The sequence below is a fragment of the Cryptotermes secundus genome, unplaced genomic scaffold (assembly GCF_002891405.2).
Source record: "Cryptotermes secundus unplaced genomic scaffold, Csec_1.0 scaffold338, whole genome shotgun sequence".
NCBI classification, from domain to species: Eukaryota; Metazoa; Arthropoda; class Insecta; order Blattodea; family Kalotermitidae; genus Cryptotermes; species Cryptotermes secundus.
In genome coordinates, this window is record NW_019727092.1 from 166,166 (window position 1) to 190,764 (window position 24,599).

The 24,599-nt window shown below is 40.0% G+C and overlaps 1 protein-coding gene across 2 annotated transcripts in view; it reads right to left on the minus strand.

Moving 5' to 3' along the window:
- Positions 1-24,599, minus strand: part of LOC111864364 (dynein heavy chain 7, axonemal) — a 167,945-nt gene that overhangs the window by 138,611 nt on the left and 4,735 nt on the right. For both annotated transcript variants that reach the window (XM_023851574.2, XM_033751408.1), the window contains exons 4-12: positions 22,488-22,729; positions 21,187-21,490; positions 20,827-21,042; positions 8,477-8,680; positions 7,456-7,868; positions 6,375-6,528; positions 4,161-4,387; positions 3,236-3,434; positions 1,702-1,939 (exon numbers count right to left, since the gene is read on the minus strand). In XM_023851574.2, coding sequence (XP_023707342.1) covers positions 1,702-1,939; positions 3,236-3,434; positions 4,161-4,387; positions 6,375-6,528; positions 7,456-7,868; positions 8,477-8,680; positions 20,827-21,042; positions 21,187-21,490; positions 22,488-22,729 — 2,197 coding nt within the window. The remainder of the gene's footprint in view (positions 1-1,701; positions 1,940-3,235; positions 3,435-4,160; positions 4,388-6,374; positions 6,529-7,455; positions 7,869-8,476; positions 8,681-20,826; positions 21,043-21,186; positions 21,491-22,487; positions 22,730-24,599) is intronic.

The following is a 24,599-nucleotide window of genomic DNA, read 5'->3' on the forward strand; positions in this document are numbered from 1 at the left end:
ATCCTTTGAGTGCAGTCTTGTTCCTCGGGAACAAAAAGAAGTCGGCCGGAGCTAGGTCGGGGCAGTAGGGTGGCTGCGGCAGCGTTGCCACATTGAGCTTCGCCAGGAACTCACAGACGAGCAGAGACGTGTGGCTGGGCGCATTGTCATGATGCAGCCGCCAGTTAGCAGCAATGTCTTTTTGCACGCGGATGACCGTTTTCCTTAATCTTTCTAGAACATCCACATAGTAGGGAGCTTTGACAGTCTGTCCTTGGGGTAAAAACTCTTTGTGTACCACACCTTTGGCGTTGAAAAAGACGATGAGCATTGTTTTCACTTTGGATTTGCTCATCTTCGCCTTCTTTGGTTTCAGGGAAGCCGAGGTGTGAGCAGACTCCCCATAGGCTTGCTTAAGAAGTTCATGAGTTTCAGTAGCTTTTTTGTTGAGCTTTGTGCAGAACTTGACCGCCCAACATTGTTCGAAAGTATCCGCCATCGCGCACCGTGACGTGGTCACAAAACACAGGTACACTAAATCAGCGATACTGACACCTCCAATGCTCGAGCAGATTGATCTTGGGTGCGCTGTGAAGCTAAAGGCCCCCCCCCAACCCAACTGGTTCCAGCACGCTCTGACCAGTAGGAGCGCGGGAAAGAAATATATTTCATGACTTTTGGGACACACCTTGTATTTTCTTTTCCATTTCCAGATTATCNTTCAAAGGCCTAGACGGGAACCTCATTTAAAGCTGTTGTCAAGTCTGCTTGGATAGCCTGAATGCTTTCAAAACGGCATCCTTTGAGTGCAGTCTTGTTCCTCGGGAACAAAAAGAAGTCGGCCGGAGCTAGGTCGGGGCAGTAGGGTGGCTGCGGCAGCGTTGCCACATTGAGCTTCGCCAGGAACTCACAGACGAGCAGAGACGTGTGGCTGGGCGCATTGTCATGATGCAGCCGCCAGTTAGCAGCAATGTCTTTTTGCACGCGGATGACCGTTTTCCTTAATCTTTCTAGAACATCCACATAGTAGGGAGCTTTGACAGTCTGTCCTTGGGGTAAAAACTCTTTGTGTACCACACCTTTGGCGTTGAAAAAGACGATGAGCATTGTTTTCACTTTGGATTTGCTCATCTTCGCCTTCTTTGGTTTCAGGGAAGCCGAGGTGTGAGCAGACTCCCCATAGGCTTGCTTAAGAAGTTCATGAGTTTCAGTAGCTTTTTTGTTGAGCTTTGTGCAGAACTTGACCGCCCAACATTGTTCGAAAGTATCCGCCATCGCGCACCGTGACGTGGTCACAAAACACAGGTACACTAAATCAGCGATACTGACACCTCCAATGCTCGAGCAGATTGATCTTGGGTGCGCTGTGAAGCTAAAGGCCCCCCCCCCAACCCAACTGGTTCCAGCACGCTCTGACCAGTAGGAGCGCGGGAAAGAAATATATTTCATGACTTTTGGGACACACCTTGTATTTTCTTTTCCATTTCCAGATTATCCACTTCCCACATTAGAGGTAATTTTTGTTTACTGTACTGTATATTCAAAAGATTAGAGAAATATTCTGGTACAAATAAGTTTCCATTTAACCCAAATTCCATTCTGGACAGATTTCATTGCAATGTGGATCTCTTTGCAGTCTAGTAAAATCACATAAGCCAATTCCCTTTTGACATGAGGCAGGAAAGTGTTAACACAATGCTGCTACATTTTGCCCTGTCATACCAAGTGTGATCCTGTTCTGAGTGTTCAGCTTCCCACAGATCAAGTCCACAATTTTGCTGATCCGATCATTGCATACTCCCAGGCATGCACTGAGGCCACCAGCCCCAAGGCTGATGGCTTCATGAACTTCAGAGGTCCAGTATGTTATGGCCATGCACAGCACAGTCTGTCCTGGCCACTGCAGCACCCAGTGGTCTCTTTCTTTGACTGGGTATGCCTCCCATGCATTCTTCACCTGCTATAGAACACAGTAACATTGTAAGCAGAGAACTGTCTGATATTAAGGAACCCAGAAATTGAACACTGCAACGCTAAACCTTGTTGTATGTCAAATGGATTCAAAAGAAATAATAATTTGTAAGATTTGAAATTCTCACAGCAGTGGTTATGAAAACTTTTATCTTCTGGAACATTATGCCATGTAGTCCATTGAAAATAAATCAAAGTTTTAGAGGAACATGCCATATACATCTTCAGGGTTGAAGAGTAATTCAAGAAGGAAACAAGCATGAAGCAGACAGGAAGAAAAGCACATAATTCCACGCTTCTGTGAGCCACAAGCTTTTCTTGCTGCCTGGTTCATGTTGGTGTTATATCAAAAAAGACAGAACTCTTCAAATTATAGCTTGGTTCTCCTGTTTTGTCCACTTCAATATCATCATCACCATCTTCCAACCACACTTCATTCTGCTAAACTTCATATCTACTCAAGAATGGTCTATTGAAATCCATGGTAAATATAAAACCTTAATACAAGAAACATATTTATTACGAAGTGCAGTGAAAGTCATTCCTTTCTCTAGGAGTTAGAACAGAAATATAAGGCCTACTTTCTAATTGCGAAGATTCCTATTAAACTTCATAGACTGCATCCTGTTGTGTGTTGTTGTGTCAAAGGTCATAACATAAGCAATTAAATAAACTTCTATTCCTGATGATCTAGGGCCATAATTATAATTTCTTGTATCAACAAATTTTAATTTGTGTATGTACAAATAATCACTGGCTTACATCCAAAGAGAAACAAATTTTCTTTGGAAGGGCAGCTGTAATGCCATCTTAAAAACTTGGGCAATGATACTAAAAAGTTTAAATCAGAGTTAAAGAATTATCTACATGCTCATTCCTTCTACTCTTTAGATGAATACTTCAATGTAAATAGAGAATGATGTAAAATTAAGTTATATTAATTTTTAAGCTAAAATTGCCTGTACTTATGTATGTAACCTTTTGAATTGTTCTGTATCCAAAGGTACTAACCTGCTTAGGATTTATAGAATGTAAATAAATTCAATTCAATTCAATTCAATTGCACTAATTCAGAAGATGGGTGATAAAACTGATTGTAGTAATTTGAGATACATGGCATGATAGATTTAATGTTATAATTCAGCAATGATGTACAGAGAACACTGTAGATCTTCAGTGAGGGAAAACTGTCACAGCAAAGATATAAATTTGGTATCTTCCAAATAAGCATTACCATTCAGCCAAATCTCATTCATGCAATATACTGTAGGGAAGTGCACTCTACCATGTGTACACTCTTCTTCATATCCCCTTCTAGCTCCAGCAGCCACTTCTCAACCTGACCCTTAGCAAGTGATGTTGAGATAACATCCACCAACACTACTTCCTCCCCCTCAATCGACTTCATGGCAGTCACATCTAAATCATCTGTAAAGTGCAAGTTTGCAATCCCCTCGAAACACTTTTTGAAATGTGGCTGCACACTGAAACAGTAACATAACAGGTAATAAGGACTTCCTTCAACATTCTCCACAGTGTGACATATGTTTGATGTACATACCCCAAAATGAGTTACAGGTTTCTCTCTTGATTAAAAATTAATGAGTCAAATCAGAAATGACTGGATCAGCACAAACAGTAAATTAATGAGAACTGAGGAAAATCTTTAATATCCTACATCAGGGTCATTGTTCTACAAGCAGAGATACAATTTGGGATCACCCAAATGTGAACCAGGAATTTTAATCATTGAACCAATCAGTTCTGTATAAGAACTGAACCTACTTCCAACTTCATGTTAATTGCCTCCTTGCTCTGAGGACTGCCATTTTATTATATTTTCTTGTTGTCAAAATTGGCATGATAGAATATGAGACCTATTTACTATTTTATGCAGTAGAAGCACTTAAGTAAGTCTGCCATTTTCTGACAATCATAATCCAAGTTAAAATCACTTAAAATAAAAAACAAATTTACTTCTATTCTTCATCAGTACATTACAAAACTTGGCACAATGGCATACGAATTCCAGGCTCTTATTACTAATGGAAATGAAAAATTAGCTGCGAAGTAGGCATCAGAACTCAAGGAATGAGAATATTTGAAGTCACAGCAGTGAAAGACATAATTTCTACATCCACATCAAGAATCAAACTCTGATACTTCAGCATTCAAACATATTAAAAATATTAGAGTATTCAAACACTGACCGAGTGGGATCTTTAGTCTCAGACAAAATTTCTAACAGCTCGTCATTGGATAGAAAGAAGAACCGTGGGAAGTAAAGTCGCTTCTTTTCCAAGTAGTCATTGAGACCTCTCTGTATCACCTCCAGCAGGCCACTGCACTTCTTCAGACGTTCCAACATCTTATCTATCTCTACGACAGATAACACCTTAGGATCACCCACCACTGACTTCATGATGTCCCGCCAAATCTACAAAGCAAAAATCAATGCTAAAACAAAAAATATTTTATCCAGGAAAAATAATAATATTCATGCCTATAAAGTTCATTTCTTTACAGATAGCCAAAATTCCTTATTTTCAAAAATTGGTTTCTGGTCAATTTTGAATAAGTATCAACTAACAGTGAACAGTTGTATGACAAATTGATAATTTTTTATTGTGAAAGAAGAGTTTATTACAATCTCAGTTATTCTATTTATTTAAAATAAGAGGCCTCCACAATTACAGATAATTCATTCATTTTGTCATATTAGCTACATTTCAGATCTTTCAAGAAAACATGCCTGTTAAATACACGCTGTTTACTTTTACAATATAATTTTCCTTAAGACAAAGAGCATGAAGAAAAATTTGGGAAAGATGTCACAGAGAGCGAAAAACATAGAAAGAAAGTGTGAAGGATGTGCTTTGGGGTGACAGATGAATGGACAGACTTGGTTGCTAGATTCCTTCCTTCCTTCCTTCCCCTTGGCAATAGAGCTCAGAGTGAGCTTTGGCCTTTGCCTCCTTCTTCTCTATTCTTCACTTTTGCTCCCCATCGTTTCATTTTCATTTCATGGAGGTCATCATGTACATCCTCCAACCATCTCAGCTCCTTCGCTGATGTCGATTTCTGTTTAAATCCATCCATCTGAGGCAGATTATCTGAACAATTTAGTTTTTATGGTATGAGGTTGTTAGCCTCATGCCCAACTTCCAGCCTGGAAGACCAGGGTATCCATCTTTGTCTGGTTCCTGTTGACCTGTCTGGCATGGGTGATCCTACCAGAAGCTATGCTACCACCAGCACAGCTCTCAGGGTCTCAGGAGCACTCAAACCTCACAGCCATGATGAGGCGGAGACAACATTGGTGGGATGGTTAAAATTAAATTCGCTCAGTGGGGGGTGCAGTCCAACTGGGTCCACTTGGCATGGCAGCAACTGATTGGCCTATTGTAGCCTGCCCAGGTGATTATGATGATGGAGACTTTGGTGGAATGAAGATTGGCAGGAGAAACCGAAGTACTCAGAGAAAACCCACCCCAGTGCCACTTTGTCCACCACAAATCCTACTTCACCAGACCTGGGATCGAACCCGGGCCGCCGCAATGGGAAGCCAGCGACTACCCACTTGAGCTATGGCATGGCCTTCGTGGAGTGGTTGCTAGATACCAATATAAAATGGAAACATCTATGAAAAGATGATTCTTTGTAATCAAGTTCTGACTGGATTGAGATAACAGCATTGAAAAGACCATATGTACATGAATGATGACAATATTTTCCATATATCAGCAGAAAAATGTTAAAAATGTTCTAATATGAATAGATTAATATAATTTTTCTTTGGGTAATATTTGTCTTTGCACACAGAATAAATTTTACTGGAACATTGTTTTCAGACACTGTTCTACCTGTTGGATAAAATTATAATTTGGAAATAAATCTAATTATCCTACAAACAAAATAGTCAGTCCAAGCCTTGTGATATTATTCGTAATTCATATTGTCATCCTAGTGTTTCCTGGAGGAATCTCACTTCAGGTAATTATTTTGTGCAGGTATTTATCCGTTTTCCTAAGTAATTACATCACAAAAGGCAAACACCATACCCTAGTCTCAAATTTCCTTCTGAAATAACCAAAATTATTAATTTTATGGTAATAGTTGTGCTTTACCATTTAGTAACAATTAATTTACTTAGATATTTTGTAGTGTCAAAAAAAGTATTAAGATAATAATAAGTCAGTAGTGATTGGAAATGGAGAAGCAAGGGAGACACCTTCTTTGCTCTAATCTACAGGGACCCCTCAGTTGTAACCAAGATTTTAATTATACACATCCTGAATATGAGATACATATGTATTGTATCCCTTCGCCTCCAATTCCACTACACCCTTGGAAAATGGCATAACACTAACACTGGCATAGGTTGCACAATTTCTCAATTAAAGTTCCTAAATTAATATGCCAACCTTATCAACAGCACTGAATCTGCGTCCTTCTTCAGGCATCTGAGCTTGGATATCAGGTGATGAGAATATTGGTTCAAGGTAAAGCCAAGTTGACTGCACTTTGAGCCACTCATCCAGAATTTCCTGCAGTAATGTTAGTTTGCCTTCCCATATCCTGTAGAAATATTTTATCATCAGATTCGTTATATCTCCCCGTTTTGCTAGCTGTGCACACGTTGACTGGTTGACTAGTCTGTCCACTGGTTTTTCCAAAATTGTATGTCCTTAGGTTAATATGATAATTACTAATGAATTAATTAACACTGCTTTTGGCTGATGTCTGGACTTAAACTAAAGAGCAGAGGGATTCACACTGTGAACAACTTAATGTTAGGTCCCGTGGGTCCTGCTGAACTAATGCACTGACAGTTGTGTAACATATGGACAATACATACTTGCCTACACAACCAGCTAACTCTATGGCACAGAATTTTGCATAAGTGATTTATAGTTACACAGATAGTTGAGAATTCCTCTTCCTTTATGGAACCCGAAACACCATTATCATCTTCACAAAAGGGCCCCACTTCGAGAGAGATAATCTTATTAGTGGCAACAGTTGGAACTGGACCCATGACTTTCTTAGTATTAGGCTATTGTACTAACCAGACCATCCAACTGTTGCCATTAATATAAAATAAAGGTATAACATATCTGCCACTATAATGACAACCAGTCGCCTAAATACAGGCCTACAGACAGTTCCAAAAGTGTCACGTATAACAGTTACACATTAGAAAGTAGACAATGCCCAGCACAATACCCACATAGTTATTTCCCATCTAGATCCACATTCCTATCTCTTCCCTCACAAAATTCTAAATAAAATTTTATACTATTTTCTTATTTCCTCACAGAGCCCAATCTGCTTATAAAATATATTTTACACTGCAATACCAAATTTTATTCAAATCTCTTTGAGAAGTTTTAGAGACGAAATATGTTGATGGCCAGGCATGACAACATTATTCATTCATTTTATGAACTTCTTGCAAAGAATAAATATTAGGATGGAAAATAAAACTATAAAAGCTGAACTTACATAATGTCCTGTTCAAATGGTTTTATGTATGGAGAGCTCTTCATGGTCTGTGTCTTGACAATGTGATCATCCAGCAAGAGCTGTATGTCATCCACTGCACACAAGATGTGCGTACCACTTTCCCTGTAGGCACTAACATTAAACTGCATCTCACCCCACTCCTTCTGCATCTCAATCAAAGCTTTCTCAAGGTTATTCTCCTTAGTTGCAGCTTCACTAATTGCTTCAAAACGTGGCAGGAATTCTTCCAGTCCAAAGTCAATTACTTTTGCAAGAGTTAAATCTGGACCAGGTTTTATTGGGAAGCCAACAAGTTCAGAAACCTTTTCCCAGTGTCGCTCTTTCATTCCTGGATTTCCCAGTGTTTGAATGATAGGCAAATGTTCACGGAACTCTTCTATATTTTCCCGGACCTACAACAAGAAGTGAAACTAGAGAATTATATAATAGAACCAATAAACAGACGTAAAATCACCGCAATGTACACATCATGGTGAAAAAGCAGTTATTTTAGAGTAATTTTTCTAACCCTTCTCTTGTTTAATATTTATTATCAACACCTGCTGAAGTGTGAAATACCCTTGATTTTTGAAGGCTTCTACTGCTTGGTCTGCCAAAGAGGAATGAGGAATTCCCTCCAAAATTTAAAAATATGCACATTTTTCCAGATTTGTCAGCAAACAATATTTATTTGAATAGTAACATCCAAACTTTGGACTTCAAATTGTATTTAAAGTCTGTCTGGCAATCCATAAGATGGTCTTCTTGATAATACTCTGCAATGTCATGTATGTTTTAACTGATCCATATGAACTAAAATTGAATTTACCTCAAAACTTTTACACCATGCTTCACAGAAATTGACCAAGTGCTTCCGGAGACAAAGCATGAGCACAACTAAAGTAAGAAACAGAGACTTAACCTTCCAACTAATTTTATGCATTTCCTGCAAAGAATATGTGACACTGGCCTGAACAGGAGGTGTTAATCTGCTGCAGAGGAAAGTAAAGAAAGCACTTACAGTGGAAGTTAAATCCTTCACTGCAGGTTGTTCAGCAAACACCTTCTCCAGCTTATAAATGGTTTGGCAAAACACACCTACATCAATGTCAATTTCATCCGGATCATGTGACCCCACCTGGCTGTTCATCCAGACCTCATGTTTTGAAATAAATTCAGTCGCATTTTCATACAACTTCTTGTATGGGCTCAGCTTATCTGCCAGCTGAAAGAATGAATCCAGTTTTTTAATAAATCGCATTCACAAATTAACAAAAGACATGTGAAAGTGGTGAAATTTAATTTCTCGAAGATATTAACACAAACACAATATAATTGAGAAAAAATACGCATCAGTGAAAAGTAATTTTTATCCACAGATAGTAAATTTCTGAGTGGTTTGGTACAATGACAGGCATGAGAGAGCATAAAATGATAGTAAGAGTTGTATATTTAACAACTACTGTTACGGATGATCAAACAACATCTTTGGAACTAAACATAATGATGTGCTTAGAAAACAATGTTTCAAGGCACTAAAACAAAAATTAACAAGGAAATGAAAAATTGCTGAGAATATTAAAATAATCTTATAAAATTGCGTCCTGTTCACATTAACTTTTAAGTTGTAAGATCAGTTGTCATAGAGACTTATGTTAAGAATGTTCCCATTTCTTATTTCTAACTACACACTACATTTTTCAATCATAAATAGCCATCAGTAGATGACATACAAATCAACCAAAAGTATCTATGTTGGTAAGTATCAATTTTGTGATGACATGAGAATGTCAATGCAAAATAAAGTAATACCCATACAAATACATCATTTTCTCCAAATTTTTCTTAAGATCCATGTTTTCACAAAATTTGTCTTTATGGTATAGATATTTTTGGCTACTTTGTGTATATATCACCTGATGATTATTATTTATGGTTGAAATAAGTAATGCAAAATTATAAATAAAGAGAAAGAAGTTTTTAATATAAGTTCATGACAGCTTTATGACTTGAAGGCTTCAAAATAGTAAAACAGTTTGGTCTGAATGAGAAGAAGGGGAAAAATGATAAACATGGAAATTAATAGGAATGAGTTAGTATAGGTGAGCCAGGGTAGAACATTTGGTATAGTGACTTCCTACGGGCTGGACAACCGAGGGGTCGGAGTTCAAGTCCCTGTTGGGTAAGAATCTTTTCTTCCCCATGTCAGTCAGACCAGCTCTGGGGCCGACAAAGCCTCCTATCCTATGGGTACTGGGAGTTCTTTCGCCATGGGTAAAGCGGCAGGGGCGTGAAGCTGACCACTCACCTCCAGCTAGTGCCGAGATCAAGAAAATGTGGATCTATATATCCACTCCCCATACACCTTCATGGTGTAGTGCTTAATTAGTTAAGCACAGGGACAACTTTACTTTTACTTTACAAGTTAGTATAAGAAACAGACAGAATGACAAAATGTTGGGAAGAAAAACTGTAAATACTTCTTTATGATAATCCAGAATTAGGCAACAAAGAAGAAGAGGATGGGCTATTTTATCAGTTAAAATAAACTGTGGAGACAGCATTAAATTGCTAATGAATTAAAAGCATGACTTGAAGTCAGTAGTTGTATGTGGGTGGGGTAACACTCGAACAGTGTAACTGAAGTGACATGGCAAAACGTAATAAGAAGTATGTCTGAAAGAATCTTGTAGAAATTTAGACTACATTGGTTGAATATGTTATGTCCTGAGAAAATTAGAAACTAACAAGGACAAATTTCATTCTATCATTAATTCATCAATGGCTCTACAGACCTTTGTTGGGCCCTGGCCACTTCTTCAGTTTCGTAACACCAAGGACAAATACAAATATAAAAATAATATCGATACCAAGAAGATGGTAATATAACCAGGAAAAGATAACATACACACACTGCAAAGAAATTTCAAATGAGAGTTCCTAACAAGACAAATGTACATGGTCATCACCAGCTTCTATGAGGAAGGGGACTGTTTCTCATTTGATGTTCTACATACTGTAGCGTGTACAGCCACTACTGGGTAACGATCTCAAAATAAGCAACAAAACAACATTCGCTGCTAGGCAACTGCTTTTTAACAAGCAACTATATGTGGCTGTTACTGGGTAACACCTTCACAAACAAATATGTTTCCATGGAAACAACTGAAGAGCAAAAGAACAGTGTTTTCTATGCAGTCTGTGCAGATATTTTATAGCTGAGACAAATTTACAAGTGAGTCAGTAGTAAGTTTTATGGGAGTCTGTGAAAAGAAGACTTGGTTGGTGCATTTGAAGAATCCCCACTGTTAGGAGCTGTTACCAGGGAATGACTATGGAAGACTACAGCAGAATGAAAATACTTAGCGTGTGTTGTGCAAAATGTGGAAAACAGCGATGGTGCTATAATTAATTGTAGTGAAAAGTCATGTGTTAAAGTGGTCAATAAATCCAATCTCCAATCCAAAACCCCATGAAGAGTCACCCATATACATAATAATATAGACATGATAACAAGAAGAAAGTTGAAATATAAAAGGTAATAAATCATTATGGGTAAGAAAAATACATTGTAGCTGATCTTATATCATTTGCAGAATCAGATGATGATTTGTAAACAAATATGTATTTTTTAATTTAGCAGTTGTAAGAAAATTTAAGTAAATATAAGTAAAATATACAACTTTGCTAGATAAGAATTCAGTAGAATAAATACATCAATTTTAGTAATTATGAATTTTTTAAACCACAGCATCAAGTTAGAGTTTGGCTATAAAAGACAAATATTCATATGAACATGTTGAATCACTTTCAAATATTCTGGTACAATAATGTCAAAGAGTAAATATTCAAAATGATAAAAGAAATTAGTAAAATATAGCAGTGACACAATGACACATGGACTTAGTGAAACAGAAAAGATAAAGATAAATCAACAGAATAAGAATTTCAAGATACTTACTTATATCCTTAAATTAGAAAAATACCAACATACAAGCTAGCATAATATTACAGCGTTCCGTATATAATGCCTCCTATTTTTTTTAAGAAAACTACAACAGATACAGAAAGCATAATAATGCAGTTAAATAGAGCAAGATTTCAGCTACTTATAGTTATTTTTTCCACATAATCATCACCATTCGTTATGCACTTTTGCCAGAGATTAACAAGAGCCTGTATGCTGTGCCCATAAAAGTCTGCGCTAGCAGAGGCTAGCCACTTTCTTACAGCTGCAATGACAGCATCGTTGTCTGGAAAATGTTGCCCACGTAGTCCATCTTTCTTAGGCCCAAAGAGATGGAAGTCTCAAGGTGCTAAATCGGGGCTATAAGGTGGATGTGGTAGGACAGTCCAGCCAAACTTTGCAATGTGCACGGTGGTCACCAAACTTGTATAGGGTCTAGTGTTATCGTGTTGCAAGCAAAAGGTTGTCTGCTTCTTTGGCCTGACTTGGAAAATACGGGCTTTCAGCTTAGTCAGCTCGTTTTGTAGCGTTCAGAATTGACAGTCCCTGGTCATTATCTGCTGATCTGTATGGATGAGGCGCTGTTCATTGTGAGGAGTGGCATCTGAGCAGGGATGCCCAGGGCATGGCGTGTCGTGCACTTCACTTTCGCCACTGTTGAAACGCACTACCCACCACCTCACTGTGCTCACTTCCACTGTATTGTCTCCGTACACCTTTAGCAGGTGTCGATGGATGTCAGTGGGTATAATTTGTTCGGCAGTGAGAAATTCAATAACACATCTGTGTTTCATACGCACTTCAATGTCAGACACCATTTTGGTAGACTGCTCTGCTGTCGCTATCTGTCACACAACAACCAAACTAACAGTATATTGGCGGGAAGGTTCAATCTTTACTACAACACCACCAATATCCAGCTCAGACGTTACATATTAACACAAAAAAATAGGAGGCATTACTTATAGGAACACCCCTAGTAGTACACCTGAAGGGATTATTACATATAGGTTAGTTGGTCAAAGATAGCATGGACTTCAAATGAATGCACACTTAAAAAAAATTATGAAAAGACACTAGAAATAGGACTTCAAGATCAGTCCAAGCACTAAATTGTCTAATCCATGAAGAGAAGAAGAAAAAGAGCTATAATGAAGCTTTCATATAGAAACCAATGGAAAGTGGCCAGACTCTTACTGTTGTTAACTGCCTCAATGAAGGAAGATGAGAGGGCAGACAAAGGTCACACTTCTGAAAGCCTATTGTATCAGCCTGCCAAGTGACATCGTGCTGCGAAAATGAATTGTTTTCACATGAGTGCTTTTTTTTTTCATGTTTCATTTTGTCTGTGATGGGCAGTGGCGGTAATGATGCCATCCTCGGTGAGGTTGGCCGAGCCACAGCTGTGTCTTTGGTGGGGACGTATCATAGACCAGGGATGCATTGGGACACAGCTTTGGAACACCTCCTCATGGTCCCGCCGGGCAACGACAGTCTTGGGGGTCTGGATCAGTATGACCTTCCGGGCTGGCGGCTGAGTTTCCATAAAGGGCCATGGCTATATGACCGGAGCCTCTCACACGGTGGCATAATGACTCTTGGGTGTCACTATGGTGCACCCAGGAGCACTCCTATGGGGGTAGCTACAGCTATTTGAGTTGTCTCCCTAGAGTACTGATAATGTACCGCAAGCTTTAGGGCTCAACACTCTAAAATGGTTTCACCAGCCCATGTGGAGGGGAATGGGGGAGCTCAGAAGCAACCCCCAGGGGCGATAATCTCGTGTAGGATGCCCTGGCCGCAACCTCATGACTAACTGGTATCGCGCTCCCATTTATCATCTGGGACATCCTTCTCCCCCCGAACACGCACTCTTGGTCCTGGAGGCTTGTGAGGGTTGCATTTACTACAGGACCAAACCACCTAAGCCAAGGTGTGAGGCATTGTTCTGAGGACTGCATGGTACTGGGGTGGTAATTAGCCAGTGTCCTGAATGATCCCCTCGAGGCACTAGGCAGCACCCCGTTGTATTTATGCCTTCCACCCGTATAGGGCGCTGAGGGTGATGACCTTTTAAATCCCTACAACTCGTGGAACCAAAATGAATAAAGGAACCAAATTAAAAACCGGTCATAAACATCTTAAACTGAAGAGGTACCACCCCCCCTCCAAGGGGATCCCTATGAGAAATACTTCAGCAGGGGGCTAGAAGCTCTGGTGAACCATTAAGGGGCCCAGTTGAAACCAGCAAACCTGCTGCTGAAATTTCAGCTAAAGGCAAGGATGAACCAGTGGTTCAAAACCTGCAAGAGGTAAAACCAAAAACTATTCTCCTTAAGGTCAGTAGTACTGACACACCACTGCAGGGAGCTAGTACTTCTAACACACCTGCAGCAGGAGAAGGACTGGGACACCTAATCTCTGGAGTAGGTGGTGAAGAAAGCCTTGTCTGCATGCGCTAGATGGAAGTTGAAAAAGGCAAGAGCTGAGGCAAGCAAAACAGGAACTGGGAGCAGTCAGCAACCAGGAAATGCAGACTTGTCCAAGCAGGAAGAACCCCACACTGGCACCTTTAAGAGGCCAAGGTCAGAAAGCAGTACCCCTACAGAAACCGCCAGAACTCCGAAAAGGCCTAGGGACTCTAAGGGACCAGGGACTTACAAGGAGGCTCTGATGAATATAAAGGCCAAAGGCTCATCTTATTCATAGACCGGGACTCCCACACTATTATACAGAGGATCAGTTACAAAATATTTACAGGACTCTCACAGGGGACTGTTAAGGTGCTGGATGATCCTGAAGTTCAGGGCTGGGTAGAACCTGCGACAGATACAGTATCTTCTAACTCGAGCTCTGAGGATGAAGGGAGTGAGATACCCAGCCCCACGGATGACCAAAGCAAAGCGGATCAGGGGATTCCTTCATACGGAACCCAGTCTGAGGATGGAGAGGGACATAAGATTGAATTTGACCCCTCCCCAATTGGAAGAGATCATGAAATTTCTTCAAATCACCCTACACCACAGCAAAGCTGCCACGGCAGCTCTGTGCCAACAGCTAGCTGAGGGTAAGGCAGATATAGCACTTATTCAGGAACCTTGATTATACAAGGGTCAAATAAGGGGCTTAACTAACACAGGGGAACGGTTTACTCTGCTGTACCAAGTAATAATGCAAGATCTTGTGTTTATATCAGGAATCATGCCTTGCGTTTGCTGGAGCTCTGTTCTAGGGATGCAACAGTGGTAAGGATAACATACCCATATCAAGCAGGCAGCAGGGAGCTGATTATTGCTTCAGTCTACCTTCCATACAACTTGGATGAACCACCACCAACTACGGAGATGAGGGATATCATAGATTATTGCTGTAGCAGGAAGAAGCAACTCATTATTGGGTGTGATGCCAACGCGCATCATATCTTGTGGGGGAGCACCGGCACTAACCCAAGGGGAGAGAGCCTTATAGAATTTCTGTTGAGTTCAAACCCGAATATTTTAACCATGGTAGCAAATCTACATTTGTGGTTTGCAATAAGAAGGAGGTTATTGATTTGACACTATGAACAAATAATATAGGAAACCTGGGAAATAATTGGCATGTATCTGATGAGCCGTCTCTATCAGATCACAGATATATATGCTTTCAAATAAGCAACATTACATTAGATCAAGCTACTTATAGGAATCCAAAAAGAACCAATTGGGAGTCTTACAAAGATGACCTAAAGGTAAATCTAGAGACCATGTTGATTGGTCCATTGACCAGTTGCAACAGGCTATTATCTCATCCTTTATTCGGAATTGTCCGGCTAAGACCACTCCCGGACCAAGGAGAGTGCCTTAGTGGAATAAACAGCTGAGAGGGCTTAGAACCAAAACAAGAAGGCTGTTTAATAGAGCTAAAAGAACAGGGCAGTCGGACACCTACAAGGAAGCCCTTACTCTGTTACAACAAAGAAATAAGGAAACCCAAGCGATCCTCATGGAGGAGGCACTGCCAGATCAGTGATGTACCAGGCGGTGCCAGACTCATGAGAATCATGGCAAAACAGGCGACAAATAAGGTCAGCACGATTAAGCTGCCTAATGGGCACTATACTCAAACAGAAAGGGAGACACTGAATGAATTATTCAGGGTTCACTTTCCTGATTCAAAATTGATTGATATTTTGGACGATGGACAGGATCAGCAAAACCTGGGCACTTGCCAAGCAAGATGAAGAGGATAGACTGGAACCTAGCCAAAGTCATATTTAACCAATCAAAAATCAGATGGGCACTGAATACATTTAGACCATTTAAGTCAGCGGGAACAGATGGAATTATACCGGCACTTTTGCAGCAAGGGGCAGAACTCTTAGTTCCACACCTATGCCGCATATATAGAGCCTGTATGGCATATGGTTTCATCGCCATGGCCTGGGGGCAAGTTAATGTGATGTTTATCCCAAAGCCTGGGAAACTTGATTATACCGAGGCTAAGGCTTGTCCTATTAGCCTGTCGTCTTTCTTGTTGAAAACGATGGAGAAAATAGTGGATAGGCATATCAGGGACGGGATGTTGAGGACATACCTCTACACCGAAACCAGCATGCCTACCAAACAGGTAAATCTACCGAAAGTGCACTACATAATGTGGTAACACGCATAGAAAGTGTGAGTGAACACAAGGATATTGCCTTAGGAGCATTCCTTGACACAGAGGGAACTTTCGATAGAATATCACTTGATATAATCAAACAGGCCACTGGGAAGCATGTCATAGAGCCTGCAATATGCAGGTGGATCATTGCTATGCTGGAAAGCAGAACCATAGCTGCCACATTATCAGGAGAGACCCTGGGAGTGTTCGCGCCTAGGGGTTGTCCGCAGGGGGGCGTGGTCTCACCTCTGCTGTGGGGCCTGGTCATCGACGATCTCCTGTGGGGACTTAATGATGATGGGTATTATACAGTAGGAAATGCTGATGTCATACCAATCCTCATAAATGGAAAAATCCTTTTGACCGTATCAGAGTGTCTTCAAACAGCTCTGTACATTGTCCAATGATGGTGTGAAAGAACAAGTCTTTCCATCAATCCCAATAAGACGGTAATTATACAGTTTACTAGGAAGAGAAATATGAAGGGCCTTAAGGAACCAACTCTCTTCAATAAGACAATCCAGCTCTTCAGCGATGTCAAGTACCTTGGTCTAGAATTAGACAAGGGACTGACATGGAAAAAGCAGCTGGGCAAGGTCATTAACAAAACCTATAAGGTTTTTTGGACATGCAGAAGCATGTGGACTGCTGTGGCACATTGTGCATTGGATATACGTGGTGTGTTCAAACAGTATCGAACCTTCTTTTTTCCCGCGTAAACAAATGAAGCGCGAGAGGTTCCCTTCGGTGGACATGTGGAGGGGACATTCATGTGCAGTCGTCAATTTTTGACCACACACAGAAAGCGTCAGTCGCTGGCAGTCGGCCTATGAGTGAGGACATGTAGTGAGCGCTTGTCAGATTCCAGTAAGGTGTAAAATGACGGAACAACATGAGCAGCGATATTGCATCAAATTTTGCCAAAAGCTTGGCGATACCCAAGTGGAAACCATTCGCAAGATTCAACAGGCTTTCGGGGACGATGCCATGAGCAACTCACAGATATAGGAATGGTACAACCGCTTCAAAGATGGCCGCACATCAGTGAACAGCGAACCGCATTCAGGCAGACCCTCAACATGCCGAAATGAGAATGTCATTGAGCAAGTGCGAACTTTGGCCATGGAGGACCGTCGTATCACAGTCCGAGAACTTTCGAACGAGACAGGGGTACGCACTGGATCGGTACATTCAATTTTGACTGAGGATTTGGGCATGAGGAGAGTGTCTGCGAAATTCGAACCGAAACTGCTAACAATGGAGCAGAAGCAAAGCCGTCTGGAAATCACAAAGGACATGCTGGACAATGCAAACAGTAACCCCAACTTTCTGAACACCGTGATCACAGGCGATGAGTCGTGGGTTTATGGGTACGACCCAGAAACCAAGATGCAGTCGTCACTGTGGAAACATCCAACATCCCCGAGGCCAAAAAAAGCATGGCAGGTCCGCAGCAATGTCAAGGTCATGTTGGCCGTTTTCTTCAAATCCTGTGGGGTTGTGCATCATGAGTATGCACCACAAGGTCAAACCATCACAAAGGAATACTACCAGGAGGTTCTTCGTCACCTTCGTGATGCTGCGCGGCGCAATCGACCAGATCTGTGGGCAGCAAAATCTTGGCAGTGCCATCATGATAACCGGTTCTCACGGTCTCTTCGCTTGCAGATTTCTTATATTTTTTCTTCTACCCTGAAGATGGAGGTGATACGTTCCTCCAAAACGTCTGTTAACACCACATATACACGGTGCCAAATCCCAGAAGACTGCTTTCTTCAAAGCAGCAATCGTTGCAGTTGGAGAGTACCACAATCACCAAGAGCAAGAAAGGTTCAGCAGGTTCAGAGTTCAACAAAGAGCATGCTCAGTTTTCTTCGACATGAAGTGGATTGTTCACCATGAACTATGATCAACTCTGACTTTTACTGTGACGTTTTTGGAGGCCTGAGAGGTAATGTGTGATGAAGAAGATGGGAACACTGGCGCAACCACAACTGGCTCCTTCATCGTGACAATGTGCCTGCCCACACATCCCTGAAAACCACAGTTTGTGTCTAATAACATCACTGATATCATTCTCCATCCTTCCTACTCACTGGACTTAGCCCCCTAGAAATTCACTTTGTTTCCCAAATTGAAAATGAAACTGAAGGGGCGAGATTCTGAAACAATGCCCGATATCCGAAGGGTATTGCATGTGGTACTCAACAGCATTAAGGAAAATGACTTCCATGGTGATTTTTAACACATTAAAGACCGGTCGCATGATATCATGCTTTTTGCTTTTAAACGTGGTGGACCGGCCATATGACATCATGATTTTAGGACACATTAGGTTGCAACACACTATACCTTGCTCTTTTGCCACACAGCTATATGGGCAGTAAGCAATAAAACTCCAGAATGTTTGCTTGGTATTCAGTAACATGACCTCGCTGCCCACTCTAAAGAAATATGCTTTGCCTGTCTTCAAGTTGTATGTATCAGCCAGTAGTTAGAGGTGGAGTATGGATCAAGGACAAATTCTTCTCTGATGAGCTAGCTTATGTGCCTTGTGAGACACATAGTGATGGTGACTCAGACAGTGGCAGTGACAGGGGACAACAAAGATTTGTGGCCACAGATAGTAAAAGTGACAGTAGCTCCGATGAAAATGTGGGTAGGACCATTGCAAAAAATAAAAAAAAAATTATAAAAATCTAAACCCTAATTCAAAATTGAAATACAAAGCATTTCTGATGAATGTGGCAAAGGCCTAGGCTACAGACCAGATGGTGGCAGCAGAACCAGAGTCAGACACAGACTTAGTACAGCCGGGCCCATCAACTCCCACCCCACACAGGCCTCATGTGGACCCCCCAGGGCGACTTTCAGGTGATATGCGGAAATTTACCCTCATGAAAATTGTGAAGAGTGAACATTCCAAGGGGAAGCATCCTTCTAGGCCAGGGGTCTCCAAACTTTTCGAACCGCGGGCCACATTAGGTAATTCAGCACTTTCAACGGGCCAGATAAGATGAGAAATTAATAACTCTAGGTATATGAGTTTTATTGAAAGCACAGAATTTGATAAACTAAATACAAAGTACGTGAGAATAAATTATCGTATATTAATGACAACAGACAGTAGCAGCAAATGCTCATATTCTCATCACAAATTATAATAAAACAATTAATATGAATGATGGAACTCTTTTTGCATTCTTAAAATCTGATTAAATTGAGGTTCAAATTTTGAAATGCTTATCACAAGTAGCAACTTTAAAGGTTCATCGCGATAAATTTGCCCTGTATTTCGACTTGATGTACTTCATCTGGGAAAAATGTTTGTTCACACAGATATGTCATCGCAAAAATGGAGATAAATTTACAAGCAAATTTCTTTAAATTTGGAAATTGCTCAGAGTTCAGAAATTTATAAAATTTGATCGAACTCCCTTCCTTGTATTTGTCTTTAATATGATATTTTCCTGACGTTCAATAATTTCCATTTCAATTTGGCTTGGGACATCTGCAGCATCACAGTCAAACGGATTTTGAAACAATCTAATTTCCTGAGCACTGGAATCCAAATCAGCAAATCGCTTCCGAAATTGTTCTTTCAAATCTGAAATGACTAAATCTGCAAACGAGGAAGGAAATTCTGCTTCACCCTTTTTATGCAACTCTGCACAGTATAGCATATGAACAAAGTTACAATTTTTCACTTGGCTTTCCAGAAGTATCAACTTTGCTCTGAATGCCTTGATAAGTGCCAATAAATCACAGACTAAGTTATTTTCACCCTGCAACTTTAAATTCAAATGGTTCATATGGTTCACCAGATCAGAAAAACTGCTAATTTCCAAAGCCACTTGGTATCTGATAAAAGTGGTTCGTGATGGTTTTTCTCGGTAAGGAATATATCAATTTCATTCCTGAGCTGAAAGAAGCGCGAAATAACCTTTCCACAGCTAAGCCATTGAACTGCAGTATAATATGTCAGGTCAATGAGCTGGGAATCACATTTACTAGTACTCACTGGAAAATTAGTTCAATTGGCGCATTTCTGCACAATTCTTTCACGGGCTCGATAAAATCACGTCGCGGGCCATAGTTTGGAGACCCTTGTTCTGGACAATGCCATGTTTGCACAGTTCACAAAAAAAGGAATATGTCTACATTGCAAGTTCTGTGTAATGCCACTTCACAAAGGGGAATGTTTCCTGAAATATCACGCTCCCAAGCACTTCTAGGAGCATTGGTAAGTGTTCTCCAAACATTTTAGTTCATAAAATTAATTAGGAGATTTTATATTAATTTTTAAAGTGAACAGTGCACAAGTTAGGATAGTAGGTTTAATAATGCCGGTCCCCAGGGTGATTTAAATATTTCAATCGCTGGTCCGCATTGCGTTAAGTGTGGAAAAAATGATAGGATCACTGTATATGTTTCAAGGAGACAATTTTGAAGGAGATGACAGCCAAAATTGAATAAGTTAAGCCAGCATTTCTTTTTTGACCTAGTCCAGGAACTTTCTGATTAATCATATTTATCGTCTTTGTAACTCAATCTTTCATTTTCATGCAGTCGGTTCAGTTATAAAATTATTCATGAGATATGTTTTACTTCCGGTGAATTCCACTATTGCAGTAAGTTAATTAAAGCATCATGAACTGGAAGTTAAGGATAAAACACTAACTTGAAACTAACTGATTCATAGATTAGATAGACTTTACATTATTCTACACAATTATAATTTTGAGAAACCTATGCCTTACTTTCTTCCGCAGAGGATATTGTGATTGTTCCCAACAATAAGCAACTTCTTCCTCATTGAAGTGATTTATTTTGTCCAATGCATTCTGGATGCGTGCATCCAAGTGCTGTACCTTTTTCAGATATTTGGGTAAGTCTTCTAAGTTGCCATACGTCTTAAATTCATCCAGTTGCTTTTCATAAGACTCCAAATCCTCAATAAACTTCTTAATTCGGACCTAAAGGTAAATTTGCACAAATTACAGCAACAAAAGTAAATGTATGTATCATCTAAATCACTTATTTATGAGATATTTTCATGTAAATAGTTGGATTTATTTAAGACTTTCAAGATATAAATATTGTATGTGTGCCATACGCACTCTTAGAAACTCCTGGTATTCAGTTGTTTTCTGTTCAACTATTAAGCGATGTTCATCAAAAATAGATGGCATGCGAAGGTACCACTGGAAAGTGGTACAGTTCTGTTTCACTTCAACTGGAGTAAAAGTGGTGTAATCAGCAAGAAACAGCATGTATTTGCAAATCTCTCGCAATCGACCCTCCATCAAGAATACAGTTTCATTCTCCACTTTTTGTACATATACTATGAAATCCATGAGTTCTGCTGTATTGGTAGGAGGAGTTAGTGCTTTGTTCGCTATGTCCTCATACTCTTCTCCAAGTCTGTAACATACACATATACTCATATAAATTATGCTGTAAGATTGTTGTAAAACATGCACATGGATTTCATAAAACACAATAAGGAAAATCTTACTTAGAGGATATCTTTAATAATAAATATTTTTCACATAAATAAATCGCCAAGTTGTGTAATGATTAATATTATAGTTCCCCAGTATAGTTTGCTTGCAGACTAAAGCCACAGAGTTTCTTTGTAGAAGCAAAGTAGGTGCCATGAGTTCTCAGAATTGCTTTCAGCCATGAATTATGAATGGAAGACTCCTATAATTGCTTCATACTTCAAGAAAGTGAGTCTTGCTATAATGTTAGAAATTATAAATATCACATCAGGCTTATATATTGTGGCAGATTGGGCCATTTCTAGGAGACGAATATGTAAACATGTTCCAAGCAACAAATGCACAGTAGGGCATCAATTGCTGGGCAACGCATGGGTGGACACGCCTTTTGGTGGGTAGTCCGTGCCGAGCCTATATAGGGAGCAATGAACACTGTTCGAGAAGATTCAACAGGAAGATGTCGATATGGGAGAAAAGCAGGGTGGAGGTCAGGTCAGTGATCAGCAAGAGGAGAACAGATAGAAGCCTTCACGTGACATAGTTACAAGGAACATTAGAGTGTGTCCATTGTTCGTGGTTACGAAGTGTTATAATTATCGTGTGTGATAAATGTCTGTAGTGCTGCCTGGCATACTTATCCAATAAAACATCTCCGTCAAATCAGTAATCCATAATTATTTGTCATGTACAATATTAATGAATTCCAAAGTGTGTATAAAATTTCCAAGCGGAAAAAAAAATAGTTTTTATAGTGGTACACCATAGTCCATATCATTCAACAGGGACAAAGATCAGTTTTGATAAACTTCAGTAATGGCCTAGAATAATACATTTACCGCAAAGTTAACTAAAAACAATAGAACTATTTCATACTTACAGAACTACAGAAAATAAGTATTGTTCTATATTCAACTTACTGTTTGCACAAGGCTTGATAATCATGTGTCATTCGAGCCAGCAGCTGATCTCTCAGATCCTGTGCCTGTCTGACCATAGTCTGGATCAGATCACCACGCCGCATCTCGTACATCCCCATTCTCACAACATGTTCAGCTCTACATGGTATCTCCTGAGCTAGCTCATGATACTTCAGAATCAGTGGAACAAAGTCTTCAAATGGGTGCTCTGCAGAGAAGAACTTGTCCAGTTCCTCCTGGGCCTGCATGTTAGGAAGACAGTACTAGAAAATACTTATAGTACAGATGGTACTGAGTACTTTCACAAAATATTACTCAACACTATTCACGAAAAGTGGAATGATCTGAACATATGTAGCTCAGAGGAACAAATCATCTCCATCTTCTGGGTCAAAGAATAGGCCACACAAGAAAGCAGCAGAAGCAGGAAACAAGCTGAGACAAATTCAACATTCAACTTCTATGTTCTCAATGGAATCTACTGCTGTCTATGAATAACACATATCCATACCATCATACCCTTAATTTGGCCAGATTTTCTTACGTTTCTCTACTTCCAAATCTGGTTTATATCCTGATTTTAGAGTTGATTCCTTGTTATTCTTTTCTGTAATCTCTGTAGAATGTCTCTTCCTGTAATCAGCTTATATCTTCATACAAGGCCATGTTTCCATTCTTAAGACAATCCCATCAACATGCACTTATAATTCCACTGACGAGGGATCCTATGACAAAGCCTCTGTCTACCATTTTGTGTCCTCCAATAAACATTTATTTTGTATATTTGTACAAGTAGGTACCAGCCATTATCACCAAAGGGGAACTAGTCAACTGCCAATCACCAGCTTTTTTGAAAGAAGAAATACCAAATCCATAAAGGAAAGAAATATACCAAATACAGGGAGATCGAAAAGTCACACACATCAAAGTAAAAGTTGTTATAAATTCTATTGCAGTTAACACAATTATATCTCCTACTGCTAGATGGTATTATAGGAGTACTAAAAACGAACAGAAACACCATCTGTCATGTATCGGTCATAAGACATCTGCAGTATAGCTTTGTTTATTGCATGACAGACATGTCTTTTCCCAAGAACGAGTTTTCATTGTCCAACATTATTTCGCCAGGGAATTGAAGAGTTTGATCGGGTTTTCTTCACTGACAAAGCGTGGTTTCACCTTAGTGGCTACATGAACAGTCAAAACAATAGGATTTGGTCATCTGAAAATCCACATGTGTTACATGAAAAGCCCTAGCACTGTCAGAAAATTGGAGTGTGGTGTGCTCTATCATGTCATAGAATAGTGGGCACAATTTTCTTTGAAACAACAGTGATCAGTCCAGTGTACCAATACATCATTACACAGTTTACTGCACTCCTTGAAGTTGATGAACGTGAGTGTTGGTTGCAGCAAGACGGTGCCGCATGTCACACAGCTAATGAAACCGTGCAGTTCTTGCATGAGTTTTTCAGTGACTGTCTCATTTTGAAAGGATTGTGGCCCATGCGTTCGCCCGATTTGTCACCCGCAGATTTTTTCCTTTGCGGGTACCTCAAAGGAACTGTCTATAAAAACAATCCGCATACACTGGATGACCTCAAGAGGAACATTATGATGGCAATTAACAGCATCACTTTATAGGTGCTCCACAAAGTGGCCTCAAACATGGTAAAAAGAGCTCGCACATGCATTGCTGAACAGGGAAGCCATTTTGAGCATGTGTTGTAAAGACATGATTTGATTTTGCATTTCTAAGATGTAAGGTTATAAGCATTAATAGTAAGTGCTGTATGTCTTGTAGTTTGTGCATTAAACCAGCAAAATATACAATGGGGTACCCAAAAGAAACCGAACAAATTTTTTTGTGGGCAGAGCTTTTGTACTACCGCATTTTGCCGCTATGAGCACATAGAGCTAACATTCCTGAGTCGATAAGCCGACTACCGTTGCTTCAGAAGGTAAGGACTAGTTTCGGCAGAGTTTATAGTGACAACTGTTTTGTGTGATCGTCGTTTTTGCAATGGCTAATTTTCGTGAACAGCGTGAGGCGGTGAAATTCTGCTTTTTGCTCGGGAAAAGTGGAACAGAAACTCTTGAAATGTTAAA